We start from the raw sequence: 13,761 nt of genomic DNA on the forward strand, positions 1-13,761 counted from the left end.
CGTCGGGCCTCACTCGCGCTCTTGTTTCCCCTCGCTCTGCCCGTCCCGGCGAGGGATGAGTTGGGGCGATTGAAAATGCATCAAATCACGCGCCCCACCTCCGGGTCGCTTACGACCTAGGGCCCTACGCAGGCCGCAGCCCGCAGGCCGCAGCCTGGGGGATAAGAAGTGACCTGTCCTGTCTCAGAGTCCGGCCCGCCCGCACCTGTCCTCCGACGCGCAGAAATGGGAAATGGGGAGGCTGGCAGGGAGACTTCCTGGAGGAGGTGGCTCTGAAGGTGGACGTGAAGAGCGTCCTGGGGTGGGGCTGAGGGGGCGTGTGGGAGTGGGAGATCTCAACCAGGCGCTTGGAAACGTTGTGATCTAAGCAGGGGAGGATGTGGCGTGTTGGGGTCTCAACACTCCCGAGGATGCGGCCCGAAGGGGTGAAGGCTTGTGAATCCCCGGCGACTGAGGAGGACTGACGTGGGTGATCCGCGGCGAGATCGCAGGGACACCCCACTGGCGGGGGAGCCCCCAGCCCCGCCCCACACCTGAGCGGCGGCCCCGCCCCTGCCGATCCATTGGCTAGACCCGCCGCCCGTCAGACGAGCCCCCGGGGCCCGCCTCCAGCCCCGAGCTGCGCCTCTTCGCGTTGGGGCCACCGCGGCAGCGCCACTCGGCCCGGCTCCCCGCCGTCGACCGCGCGGTGCGCAGCCCGCCCGCCTATTCCCGGCGCGGGGCCGCCTGTCGCGGGGTCGGGGCGGACCATGCGCCCGACTAGCCCGCCGCCGGCCCGCTGGCTATGCGTGCTGGCCAGCGTCCTCGCCTGCGCTCTCGGCCCCGCGGTGAGTGTCCGCCGGGCAACCCCCCCCCCCTCAGTCCCGGCCGCCGCGGGTGGAGTGGGGGAACGGCGGGAGCCGGGCCGTCTGTGCGCACGTCTGTGTAAGGGGAATGGGGGCACGGAGCGCTGGGTCTCGCCTCCCAGCTCAGCCTCGGACTGGCTCTAGACCCGAGGGATGGGATCTCGGTCGCGCCTAGTCCCTCCCAGCGCTGCTGGGAGCCCGCTCGGCGCGGTGATCTGAGACACCGGTGGAGGGGCGCCAGGAGAAAGCGTGCTCCCCAAACTTGCCTTCGGTGTCGTGGCTGCGTCGTGCGTGGGGAGAGGAAGTCAGTGGGTGCAAGGTTGGGGACTGTGGTCGATTGGAATGGAAGGCCCGGTAGACCGTGGGTGGAAGGGAGGGAGGCTGTGAGGGTCGTCGTTATGGGCTGTGCCCGGCTGGAGGTGTCTGCGGGGCGTTGTGTGTTACCTGGAGGAGTGACGTCTCAGCAGCAGACCCAGCGCTGGGAAGGGGCTTTGGGGATAAGGCGGCTGACTGGCAGGCCCTTCCTGTGCCCTCCCACTGAGCAGAGCTGAAAGGTAAGAGCCCGAGGTGGAAGGTGGTGGGCAGTGAGGGGTTGAGGGTGGTGTTTATCAGGAAGGGCCAGACTTGTGCATGGGGAAAGCTGAGCAAGGTGTGAACAGCCAAGAGGCAGTGGCATCCTCTTCCTCCCACTCCTGGTTCATCCCCACACAGGTATGTGTATGCCTCTGATGTGTGGCTGTGCCCTTGTGTGTGGCTGTGGGTGGCTCACCTGCAGGGCAGATCCTGGTTCAGGCAGGAGACGCGTGGATCATCTCCCTCTAAGATCAGGGAAGACCTCAAGACTCACCGAATCCAACTAAGCCCATTTTACAGATGGGCAAAATAAGTCCCAAAGACACCTGTTTCCCCCCCCCCCCAATCAGACCAGGACTGAGGTTGATTTTCTCTCTTTCCCTACCCCAGGAATCTGGGGTTGCTGCTTGAGGAATCTGGGGTTGCTGCTTAGTCAGAGCCTAAAACCCAAGTGGGTCCCAGGTGTGGCACCAGCTCCAGGTTGGCTGCTGGGTGGGTAGAGTATATTGATCACCTACTCTCTTCTAGCCCATAGTTACCTCCCTTACCGTCACCTCCACCAAATCAGGAATCTCTGTGTTTCCATCTAGCTAATGTCTTGTACATCCTGGGGACGAGAAGCTCATTGTCTGTCCTGGGAGCACAACTTAATAACAATTGGTAGGAGCCTCCCCTCCTCCCATCGAGAGACATGAGACCCACCTCCTGAGCACTCAAAGCCCCACCTGCTTCTGGCCCTGAGGCCACAGCTCCACAGCCCTGGCACCACTTAGAGCCCCTCAGTGTCCTGGAGCCTCCGGGCCTCGCCAACAGCCCTCTGGCTCTCCCAACTGGGTGTGACCACTCAAATTCTCCTTGGATGAGCCAGGTTTCTTGGGACCACCACTGGTACCTCACTCCCCATCCTTGGAGGCTTCTTAGCCCAGGGGTGGAATACTTTCAGCAGGGCCTCCTGTCGTGCTAGGCCACATCTCTCCCCACCTCCTGAGGCAGTCCAGGCCTGCCTCCTCCAATGCCTACTGTTCCCTGTCCTTCCACATTTTATTCACTCAATACCCCACTCTATCACCTCTTCCAGACAGCCTTCCCTGATTGCTCCAGCCCACTCAGCCCTCCCCCCCCAACTCTGACCCGACTCTTCAGCCCTACCCACCTCCCACCCTGGGCTCTTCTGACCACCCCATGGATCAAGGGCTGTGGTCTGTCATTTTTGCTGTCCCCCACAGCCCAGTGCAGGGCTGGGTCTGAAGAGGGAGGACAAGGAACCCACCCAGGACCAGGTGAGGGCCGCCTGGTTCCCCACATGCTTCTCCACTTGACACTCCTCCCCACCAGACACCACTTTCTCCCTCACTGAATGGACACCAGGCAGTCCCGCTCCAGCCAGACTCAGGGTTGAGGGGGCTGATGTTATCAGAGTCATAAAATGGCAGCTGCAAAGTTCAGTTTAAAGACCCATGGCCTTATCGCTCCTATTTATGGTGCCCTGACCTCAGTCAGGGAAGGGGAAATCTCTGAACAGGGAAGCAAAAAAAGGGAAAGAAAACCTCTAGTGTCTCAGAAGAGGAAGTCTGCCCCAAGGCCACCTGTCAGGCAGGCCTTCTGCTGCCCCTACCCCCTGGACAGCAGACACAGGGCTCCTCACTGGTAGCAGAACTGGACAGGGCAATGCCCAGCCCAGGGACAAGGAGAGGGGTGTCAGAGGAGGAGCAGACCCAGGTCCTTCCCTGGGAAGATTCTCAGGCTGGTCAGGGAGAGCAGAGCCAGTAAGCCAGGAGGAAGGCCCCGGGGCGTGAGGGACATCTCCCAGAACTGAGGCAAGAGTAGCTGAGAGAAGCAGTCAGGGAAGGCTCCCTGGAGGAGGCAAGACAATGCCCCAAAGAGTTTCGCCACATGGGCCAGCCTTCCACCAGAGACTATAAAGGAGCCTCTGTTGGCAGGACCAATGGGCCTGACCCCGGAAGGAGGAAGAAGGCCCCAGGTCCCCCTCTGAGGCTGAGATGGCCCAGGGGTTTGGGGAAGGTTTGGCTCCTCTAACCCCTCTCTGAGGCAGTTGCTGGCCACCTGCTCCTGAAGGGCTGAGTCTGCCGTAGGCATCCCGCCCTGGCCATCAGCTCCCAGCCTCTCCAGAGGCTGTCCACGGCTGGCCCGTCTCTCTTGGCCCCCAGCTGACCACCCTGTGGGCTTCTGGGAACACGGCTACAGTGGGGTCAGGGCCTCCTCCTTGAGCAAAGTGATAACCTCAGGCCCGCCCAGGGCTCCTGGGGGACTGTGCTGGAAGAGTGACCTCCTCCTTGAAGTTTCCAGCCTCCCGTCCTGGTGCTCTGGGTCTCAGCCTTCCCTGACATTTCTGGAGCACATGAGACCTGGTCCTCGCCCTACTCTGTGACAATGGTCAGTTGACCTTGAGAACAAGCTGGTCTCTGTGGAAGGGCCTCAGTTTGCTCATCACAAAAGGGAGGGTAGGAACGTTGGCCCCAGCGTAGGAGAAATGGGGTGAGAGGGCTGGGTTGGAGGCCAGCTGCACCCTGCGACTAGGGCGTAATTTTCCCTCTGAGCCTCAGGACTCTGTGGAAGAGGACTGGTCCTCTAGTCAGGAGTTCCAGGATGCTTGAAGGATAAAGTGCCATGTGAACTGAGATAGGCCATTTCTTCTCTTGATGCCCCAGCTCAGGAGCTCTGGGGACGGGGGTGTCCTCATGAGGTAAGCCAGGCAATGTGGGGTTATGGCTCCAGGCCCAAATAGGTGACGACTTGTCTCAGGGAAGGCTGGGTGGCAGGCACCGGGCCTCCTCGCACAGGGGGCAGCCTCAGCCTGTGCGAGCCTGCCACTCGCAGGGATCCCTCACTGCGGCCCCTCTGGCGGTGGTTGCAGGAATGGGCAGGGGACTAGACGAAGCCCTGTCCCTTTCTCCCTGCTTTTGCTACTCAACCTCCCACGCTCTGCCCTCCCCAGTGTGACTTCCCACCGCAAATGTATACAATGTGCCGAGTCTCACGCACACCTTAGATGTGTTTCAGAAGTAATAGAGACACAGCTTAATGTCTCCACCACATGACGAGACTTTTTAGTCAAACCTTATCGTAAAGATTTTCAAATAGATTTTAAAAAGGAGAATAATATCATGAGCATGGAAATACCCATTCCTTGGAGTGATGTCAGCAAAATGGCAGGATGGGAACTGCCCGTGCTCGTCCCCCCAACCCCTAGGTGTGACAACTAATAACCCGTAACAGTTCGTATTTGCAACATTTCCCTTTGGCGGCTCAAGTATCTTAAAGTAAATTATAGACATGATGACCTTGTGCTGCAAATTGTCTTAAGATGCATCTCTAAAACCAAAGGACATTTTCCCATGTAACTATAATACCGCCACCACGCCTAACAAAATGAACAGGCATTCCTGAATATCTTGTGTTCAAATATCTCCAAACAGCATTTAGTCAAGCACCCCAGTATCATCGGGGGGTTGGGTCTGATAGCGAGGAGCATTCCTGCCTGGGTTGTGACGAGCCTGGATAGCAAGCTGGGGGGTGGGTGGGCATCCAGCCCTCCACTGGGACATGGCCCAGTCTTTATCTGCACTCCTTTCCTTGTGGCTCATGATGTGAGGGTCCATATCTCTCAGGAAGTCCTTCCCGCCCCCGCTATCTGAAAAACAAGCTTTCTGCCCAATCTGTCATCAGAAGAGGGGAAGAGGTCACCAACTGACTCTGGGAGTCTCGCAGCCTCGTGGCTCAGCCCTCTGCATGGGGCCCCAACACCAATATTGCCCTCCACCCCCACCCCGGACACCACGGGTGTAAACTGAGTCCTCTTTCTCCAAGAGTGCCCAGGATGACTTCCAAGAGGCAGAGGATTTGAACCTGAGTCCCTGCTGCTCCTGCCTCGCTGGCTATTGCCACGGTGGTCCTCTGCAAAGAAACTCGGAGAGGCTTTGTGCCCCTAAGTACACCTCACAAGAAGGGCCCTTAGATGAGGCCAGGCTTAACCACAGGCCGAACATCTTTGCTTGTATTCTGATAATGAGAGCCCTTGTCCTGGGACCACCCTGCAATATGGAAAGTTCTTTCTTGCCCCAAGCCCAAACCTGCATCCCTGTGTCTCCCTCTCTGTCTTTACCCCTGCACCCCGCACTACCACCCAGAGTTCAGCCTTTCCCAGGAGGAGGTACGGGTGGCAAAATTTGGATATTTAGAGGGGAGGCTTCCGACTATCAGTAAAAAAGATATAAAAATACATGGAGGGAGGGGTGCCTGGGTGGCTCAGTCAGTTGAGTGTCCAACTCTTGATTTCAGCTCAGGTTGTGATCCCAGAGTCATGGGATTGAGCGGGGAGCCTGCTTAAGATACTCTCTCTCCCTCTGCCCTTCTCCCCCGCTCAAACACTCTCTCTGTCTCTCTCTCTCTCTCTCTCTCTCTCTCTCTCTCTCTAAAATTAAAAAAAAAAAAATTTAAAAATGGGGGTGCCCGGGTGGTTCAGTGTCCAACTTCAGCTCAGGTCATGATCTCACAGCTTGTGAGTTTGAGCCCCGCGCCGGGCTCTGTGCTGACAGCTCGGAGCCTGGATCCTGCTTCGGATTCTGTGTCTCCCTCTCTCTCTGCCCCTCCCCTACTCACACTCTGTCTCTCTCAAAAATAAGTAAACATTGAAAATTTTTTTAAGTAAATAAATGATTTTAAAAAGTTTTTTAAATACAGGGAGGAGGAAGAAGTCAGACTGCAGTGGGGGGGCGGGGAATGCCCGACTCGAGACCTCCCTTCTGGTGGGTACAGCTGCTGTCTGTCTATCCGTGGGACCTTCAGACTGCCTGGGGTTCTGCGGCGCTCGTCAAGGCCGTGGCGAGGCCGGGGTCCCCTCGCAAGGCTGCCCTGGCATGTAGGGCTGGCGGGGCCTTTGACAACAACTGCTAACCTTGGTTGGCAGTCCCCTAGTGCCATTTATGTGTGACCCCGGACACAGCCCTGGGAGTGGACAGCGCTGCCATTTGTCCCCATTTTCAGATGAGGTGGGAAGACTCACCCCAGGTCTCCCAGCCAGGGAGTGGCCGGCAGTCTGATTCTGGAACCTGTGGACTTAACTGGGCTCTGCCGTCTCACCAAGAGACGTTGCTTCTTCCCAAGCAGCTGTAGCATACCCCGGGCTGCCCCGGGACGCAGGAGACATTTTTCAATTCATAAAATGTACAAATCTGAAGTGACATCCCGGGGAATTGTCACATACGTATCTGAAGTGACGGCTCAGGCAATTGTCACCCATGTGTTCACCCGTGTGGACACTGCTCAGATCAAGCTATTCCACACTCCCCATCACCCCAGGGGTCTCCCTGGAGCCCCTTCCCAATAGGACAAGGCCTGATTTCAACTTCTTGGAGTGCCCTCTGCGAAGCTGGGAGCGGGTTTCTCCTCTTTTCTGTGACTTCTGGATCGCATGACTTACCTTACCTTCCTGTGCCCCCACTTCCTCCCCTCTGCCCTTATCTCCTCTTCCTCCTCCTCCCCCTCCTCCTCTTCCTCCCCCTCCTCCTCATCCTCCCCCCTTCCTCCTCCCCCTCCCCCTCCTCCCCCTCCTCCTCCTCCTTCCTCTCCCCTTTGCCCCCATACACCCTCTCCATCTCCTTACCAATTCAAACACAAAAGCCAGAATGAAGGGCACAGCCTGGGAAGCTGGGTTGGGGTCCTGTGTGCCTTTGACCACACTGCTTTCTCTCTAGGTCCTCAGTTTCCTCCTGTGACTCTTTGTTGCCCCATTATTTCAATAGGGGGAGGAGGCTTAAATAAATCATGGGATGGTGAGGGGAGAACAGTAAATGAGACCGCCACAGCTCTTTATTCTCCGTTCCCCAGTCCCCTACAACTTGGCGGGGGGGAGGGGGGTGGAGGGGGGTGGGGAAGGGCCCTCCTTGACAAGGCTCAGAAACACAAACCATTCACGGTGACTCCTAGGGCTTGGTAATCCCCAGGCGGGAAGTGCTTTCTCCGGTCTTACCTAATCTAGCCTGCTGCATTTTTCACCCCTCTCAGAAACCAGCTGCCCCTCAGAGGGACTCCTGTTTCCTCACCATGCTGCTTCTGTCTCCCTTGGCTTCTCCCACCACAGTTCTCCAGCCCCAGATGAGGCCGGGAGTTCTGACTCCAGACAATAGCTGTGGGCTCAAGCTTCCCTTGAGGGATGGGTATGGCACCCACAAAACCTGAGTCAGCCCTCCACCCTGTCTTTCAGAGCCCCTAGCGTCTAACAGCCACAACTCCCAGCATCTACACCCTACCCCAGATCTCAGGGAGCCCCACATGCGGGAGAAAGCCCTCATGGTGGAGATAGAGGGGAAGGGACCCAAGTAAGCCGGTGGAATTAACAAGACTTGGTTAATCCCTGCCCCCAACCAGAGACTCAGGATTCTCCTGCCAACTTCCAGTCTGTCACCTCCCACCTGCAGCCAGTACCATGGCAGGGGACATAAGAGGACCTGGAATGAAGGGAGGCTACAGACTGCCTCACCCTTGCCTGGGTCTCCTCTTCTGGGCTCAGGAACTCCTGTGATAGAGAAGGTGCTGGGGACTCGGTCGGGCCTGAAACTCTCACCTCAACCCACCCACAGGGTCAGGTGACTTTAAGCCCACTTGGAGCTCAGCCCAGCACAGGAATTGGTGAGGGCTTGAGAGAAAGCCCTGTTTTCTCCTCTCCCCGTGGGGCCTCAGGAGACAAGTTGGGAAATGTAGGCAGTAGTCGAAATAAGGAGGGACTTGAATGCCAGTTTTGAAGTGTGGGCTTTGACTGCTAGGCTTTGGGGACCCTGAGGTGCAGGTGGTGGTGCTGAAAACTACTACACTGGCCCAGGCAGGCACTGGAGGCCTGGCCCCTGCCTGTATCCCACAGCTTGTCTCCTGATGCCTCAGGACCCCTTGCTGCAGTCACCCCAGGCTTTTGCAACCTTGCATGGATTAAACATTTTCATACCTTCATACTAGAATCAGTAGGCTTGGCTATATCTGGCTGGGAATTTTCCAACTTCGCGTGTCTGCAGTCCAGAGGGATAATGAGGATGTTTAGCATCGGGAAATAAGTGGAAGAGGAAGTTCAAAGTCTGCCTGAATTCCTCAATGATAAGGACTACAGGGAGCTGCCCTGGCCCTGTCCCCCAAAGGGCAATGGTAGACCAGATGGCCCAAAGCAAGGCCATGGAGAGGAATTGACGCAGTCCAGACTAGTGGTCAGAGATATAGGTCCTATCTAGGAATGTGCATTTGCTAGGTGACCTCAGATCCCTCTTTGGGTCTCTCTTTCCCCTACCCTTCTTCAGATGGGCTCTAGCATTCAACTAAGCTGTGGTAAAGACAGAGCTCATCTTCCAGACCATGCTCACTTTATTCAGAGATACCCCAGGCTCCTAGGTTATCCCAGGGCCTCCTGCCCCTGCTCTGCAAACTGCCTCTCAGGAAAGGCTTTATGGCTGTGCTGATGGGCGGTGCAGGCAGACTTGGCTAGAGAAGCTGACCCGATAGCTTTCCAACGTCAGAAGCTACTAGGAACCCTATGATGCCCTCAGTAATTTTGCAGAAGAATTATCTCTTGGTAAACAGCATGGCCACAGCTCTGGCTTAAGAGGACCCAGTAAATGAGGGCATCCATTGTCCTGTCCTCAGAGCACTAGTCTGGACTCTCTTGGTTACAGGGATAGAAAACTCAACTGATTCTAGAAATAAAGAACGACATTGACTCATGTTGTTGGAAGCAGGGCTACTTTCAGACATGGCTGCATCCAGGGACTTAGATGATGTCAAGAGGATCCAGTTTTTCTCTGTCTCTTCATTCAGGCTTTACCCGTGTGGCTTTCATCATTGTGTTCCACAACAACACAAGAAGAAACAAGATGGTGACAATAGTTCCAGCCCCTGCACCCTTTGAGGTTTCCAGTCTAGTGGGAAAGACAAAATCCAAAGCCCCAGGAATGAGCCTGCTGGCTCTGAACAGCCTGACTGGGGCCATGTGCCAGGCACTAAGGCCAGGAAAGCTCTGACGGGCTCAAGTCTGATCACATGTTGATTTCTTAGAAGAGGGTTCATCAGAACCCCAAGAACTAGGGGTGGGGAAGGAGGTGGTTCCCCCGATAGAGATGAGGACGTGGCACCAGAGGAGGGTAAAGGATGGTAGAAAGGCAGCAACAAGAAATGTTTACTACCATCCATCCTGCGTTCATGTTGTGGGGGGAGCGGAGGGGAGAAGGGGCAGAAGGCAGAACAAACCCTGTTGCTGGAGCTGGGAAGGCACTTTGGGGAGAAGCATGCTCCAGGCAAGCAAGACAGCCCAGCAGTGGGACACAAGCCCATCCCCAGGTTCTTCTTCCAGAGGCCACCTCTGGGGTCCTTTGGCCACCCCTCTTCCCATGCCTGAACAGCACGAGCCAGCCCCAGATCTCTTGAGATAGAGCATCTTGAATGTTTCAGTCTCAGTAATGCTTTTGAACAGGAAGGGAAGCATGGGACCCCCAAAGAGGGACCACCGCACATTTCCTTCAAGTCTCATATATTTTCTTTTAAACAGTTATACAAAACAACAACAACAACAACAACAACAACAACAACAACCACAAACATATATCCTGCTACATAATAGATCTTTGTTACTCTCCATATGCCAAGTTTTAAAGACTTAACCAGCTAATGCCTTTACCCCAATTAGATGATAAAGTTAAAGGTCCAAGATCGAACCCAGTGGGCCTTCCAGGCCATGGCACATGGGTGAGCGAGGTCTAGGTGCTAGGGAGTCTGAAGGCATCCTGGACAAGGACATCCTCCCTTGGGCTAGGCCAGCAGTGGTGCTTAGCTGCATATGGGAAGGTTGGACGGTGAGGACCTCTGTGACAGTGAGGCTCCACCAAGGCCTCCACAAGGGATGAGAGAGTATGAAGTGGAAGGGACTCAGCTGCACAGCTTCTTGGGCACTGAGTTGTCCAGCTTCAGCTTGGACCCCCTTCCTCTATAGCAATGGAGAGCTCCCTGGCACCTGGAATGCTTATCCCTCTGGGGGATCACCTTACTTAGAACAATGGTCAAAGTCACACCCTTGGTGTGATGGGGATACACTTAAGGAAAGAAATGCTTTCCCCCATAGCCCCACTGCAACAAGGCTTTGAGTCAGCAGGGGGAGTTGGTAGAGGCCCGTTTGGCCTACAAGGAAACTGAGGGAGGTAAGGACCTTGTCCCAGGCCAGAAGGAACAAGTTGGAAGAGACACTGAGAGTCTCTGATTCTGGAGCTGCCTCGCTGAACAAGACTGTTGGGGACTATGGCATTCTCTTCCCTGGGCAAAGATGAGGAAACCGATGTGGGGTTGCAGCCACTTCCCTAAAGCCAAAGAGACCAGTGGAAGCTTCTACCAGCTCAGTGGTTCCTCCATGGAGGCCTTCACCTGCCCTTGCCCACCCAGTGGTTCCCAAGACCTGTTTTGTTTTTTTTCTATCTGTTCCTGGGCAGCCATCACCCCTGCTCACCTGTTGGCCCCAATGCCAATGCCTGCCCACCCCCCATGCCTTCACACAGGTCTGGTTCCATCCCTGATCCCCTCGTAGGGTGCAGGAAAGGGGAGAGGAGAGGCATGGGCTTTCCCATCACTTCTCCCCACCTCCCAGAGGCAGGAGTAGGGACAGAGGAGGTTTGGTGGGATGGCAAGACGACCTAGAGGGGCCTCCCTTATTTCCTGAAACCTCCCTTCCTTCATTAGATCTGATATAGCTTAAATTGTTTAGAAGCTAAGAAGAAGGCAGGTGATGTGTGGGTAAAGAGGGCCAGTGTCCCCTTCCCAGCCTGGTGACCCAGGAGACCGAGCACAGGCTCCTGGAACGAGGACAGAGGCTGGAAGATGCAGCCAGACTCCTGGATTCCTCCCAGGCCTGGCTCCAGGGACCAACTCCTCCTAACCAGGTAGCACTAGCTGAGCCCCACTCATCCGCAGAATCTGAGGCAAGCACTGAGGACTCCTCACCCCGGCTGGAGGGGAGCAGAGTCCAGAGGGCCAGCTCTGAGCTCTACAGAGAGGTGCCAGAGGGGTGTCACCCACAAAAAGGCTAAGTTGTTACAGCTGCAGCACTATTGGAGCCATCAGGAAGCCATGACAGGGCCCTCAAGGCAGACCCAGCTTTGGGGACTATGGCCAAGAGTTCTGGGTCCAATCCAGGTCAGGGTTGGGTTTTAGTCTGGGGTTGGGATTGGGGTTCCATCTGGAAGCTGGGTCGGTCAAGTGACAGGCCTTGTTGGGTCTCATGCTCCTGGAGTCTGTGGATGAGAGGTAGGCCGTGGATGAGGCTGACGGGTCCCCCCTCCCCCTGTCTCTGTTCCCCAGGGCACCCGGGCAACCATCCTGCAGCAGGAGGAATGTTACTATCTGCAGCTGATCGAGGTACAGCACAAGCAGTGCCTGGAGGAGGCCCAGCTGGAGAATGACACGGCAGGTGAGGCCCAGCAGGAAGAGAGGGCCGTGGACCTCCAGGGAGCCTGGCTTGTCCTCACCCCGTGAGCCCAGATCCAGGGTACATGCCTCCCACACGCATCAGACGGGAATGGCACCACAGAGCTGCTGGGGGTGAGGAGAGGGCGCCGGGAGAAGCTGGGGGGTCAGGAAGCGAGAAGTCCTAACAGGCCTCTCCGGTCCCATCATCTGCCCCTGGTCTGGAAGCGTCCTGCTGTTAGCCCAGGAGAACACACTACGTGGGGGGTTCTGAGGCCCAGCTTCTTCCTCCCAACCCCAAGCTCTGTACCCAGAGGGCCACCGCACACACACAGGCCCCCGGGCACACGCGCGTCCCTCCCCATCCCAGCCCACCTTCAGCAGGCCAGATGAACCACCCGCTCATTGTGCCGCTGATGAGACAAGTCTCAGTCAGGCTCAGAGGCTGAGCACATGCGGGCCCGGCTCCCCCTGCTCAGGGGGTGTGGGACAGCTCCAGCCTGGTAGTGCGAGGGCGTGAAGGGCGGTGCCAGAGGCACCCTCAGGCCGACGCTGCCCAGCTGCCCGGAGCCAGCAAGGCCATCACATCAGATGACACCTCCCTAGCCCGGGCGCCCCACACTTGGCACAACAGCCTGGGGAAGGAATGGGAGGGATTCCGGAGGCCTTCCTTTGCGAGGTGCCCTCGGGCCAGATTCTGAAGGGTGGGCAGGATGTGGAGAAGCCGAGAGGCTGCGAAGGTGGGAGGCGCCTAGGCAGACTTCCCCTGGGGACTGGGGGTGGGTATGGCTCGAGGCTCACTGAGGGCAGAGGAGGGCTGGAGCCGCTGGGTGGATGTGCCTGCTCCGGGCCTCCCTGCCAGGTCACCCCCCGAGGCCAAACTTGCAGTTATGTAACAGCCTTGCTCAGGAGCAGGGAACATCTTTATATCTCCCAGGCTCCCCCATCTCCTGTCACCTCTCTGAGACTGACAGTTATGCAACCCTTCCTGGATCCCTCCTTCTTGGCCCTGGTGCCCAGAATCTCTGCTTCCTACACCGTGAGTGAGTGCGTGTAGCCTCATGGGTGGACTTTGCCTCCCCAGCTCTTGAGGAAGGACAGACTCCTGTCTCCTGAGGCCTTAAGACTGAGACCTGGGTGAGGGGTGGCCTGACCATCCACTGCCTATGCACCCCTCCCCACCCTCCAGGTGGGAGAGGCGGGAGACACCGCGGACCGTCCTCAGCAAACCCCAACAGTAGGATCTGGGGGTGCACGTAGCCCAGAGAGGCCCTGACCCCGGATCTAGGCCCCATTGCACTGCCTCCTAGGCCCCAAGGGTAAGCCACCCTCGTGATCCAGGTGAGGTAATTGCTGGCACAGGGTGCCTGTCCGCTGCCAGCATCCTGTCACCAGGAAGACAGCCTGGGATCCAGAGGAGGGCGAGTGAGTCTGCCCATGACCTTGTGTGGGTGGGGCTCTGTGCGTGCTCGCACACATCCAGATGCGTGCTCCTGGCCCACGGCCGTCTGGAGCGGTCTCTGCGTCTGGGGTCTGTAAGCTCTATGTCTGACTCTGAGTGTCTGTGTGTGTTGTGTGTGATCGTAGATGTATGAGTGTGAATATCTGTGGTGTGCCCAGTCATGTCTATGCATGTGTGTTTGTGACTTGTGCGTGTCTCTCTGTGCCTTTGTTTGCTGGGGTCTGTCCTTCCATGTGCAAGTAAGCATGCATGTGTGTATATTTGCATGCATGACTGTGGTTCTTTGTGACTCGGAGTGCTTGTCTGTGTGTGTGTCTGTCGGTGCACACATATCTATAAAATGGCACAGTGGAAGCCCCCACCCTGCCTCGCCACCCCCGCCCCAGTCTCCAGGATGTCTTTCTTGTTGAGGTGGCAGTCCCTTTCTTGTGGGGGTGA

General features: G+C 57.0%; 1 protein-coding gene across 5 annotated transcripts in view; it reads left to right on the forward strand.

Annotated features, from left to right (window-relative positions):
- Positions 1-637: 637 nt before the first annotated feature.
- Positions 638-13,761, forward strand: part of VIPR1 (vasoactive intestinal peptide receptor 1) — a 41,545-nt gene continuing 28,421 nt past the window's right edge. For 4 of the 5 annotated variants that reach the window (XM_047876540.1, XM_047876535.1, XM_047876538.1 and 1 more), the window contains exons 1-2: positions 638-827; positions 11,757-11,865. In XM_047876540.1, the coding sequence (XP_047732496.1) occupies positions 750-827; positions 11,757-11,865 (187 nt within the window). In that variant the 5' untranslated portion in view covers positions 638-749. Of the gene's footprint in view, positions 828-11,756; positions 11,866-11,937; positions 11,997-13,761 lie in introns of those variants that run through there. The other variant, XM_047876539.1, reaches the window with a different exon arrangement.

The sequence above is a fragment of the Prionailurus viverrinus genome, chromosome C2 (assembly GCF_022837055.1).
Source record: "Prionailurus viverrinus isolate Anna chromosome C2, UM_Priviv_1.0, whole genome shotgun sequence".
Taxonomy (NCBI): Eukaryota; Metazoa; Chordata; class Mammalia; order Carnivora; family Felidae; genus Prionailurus; species Prionailurus viverrinus.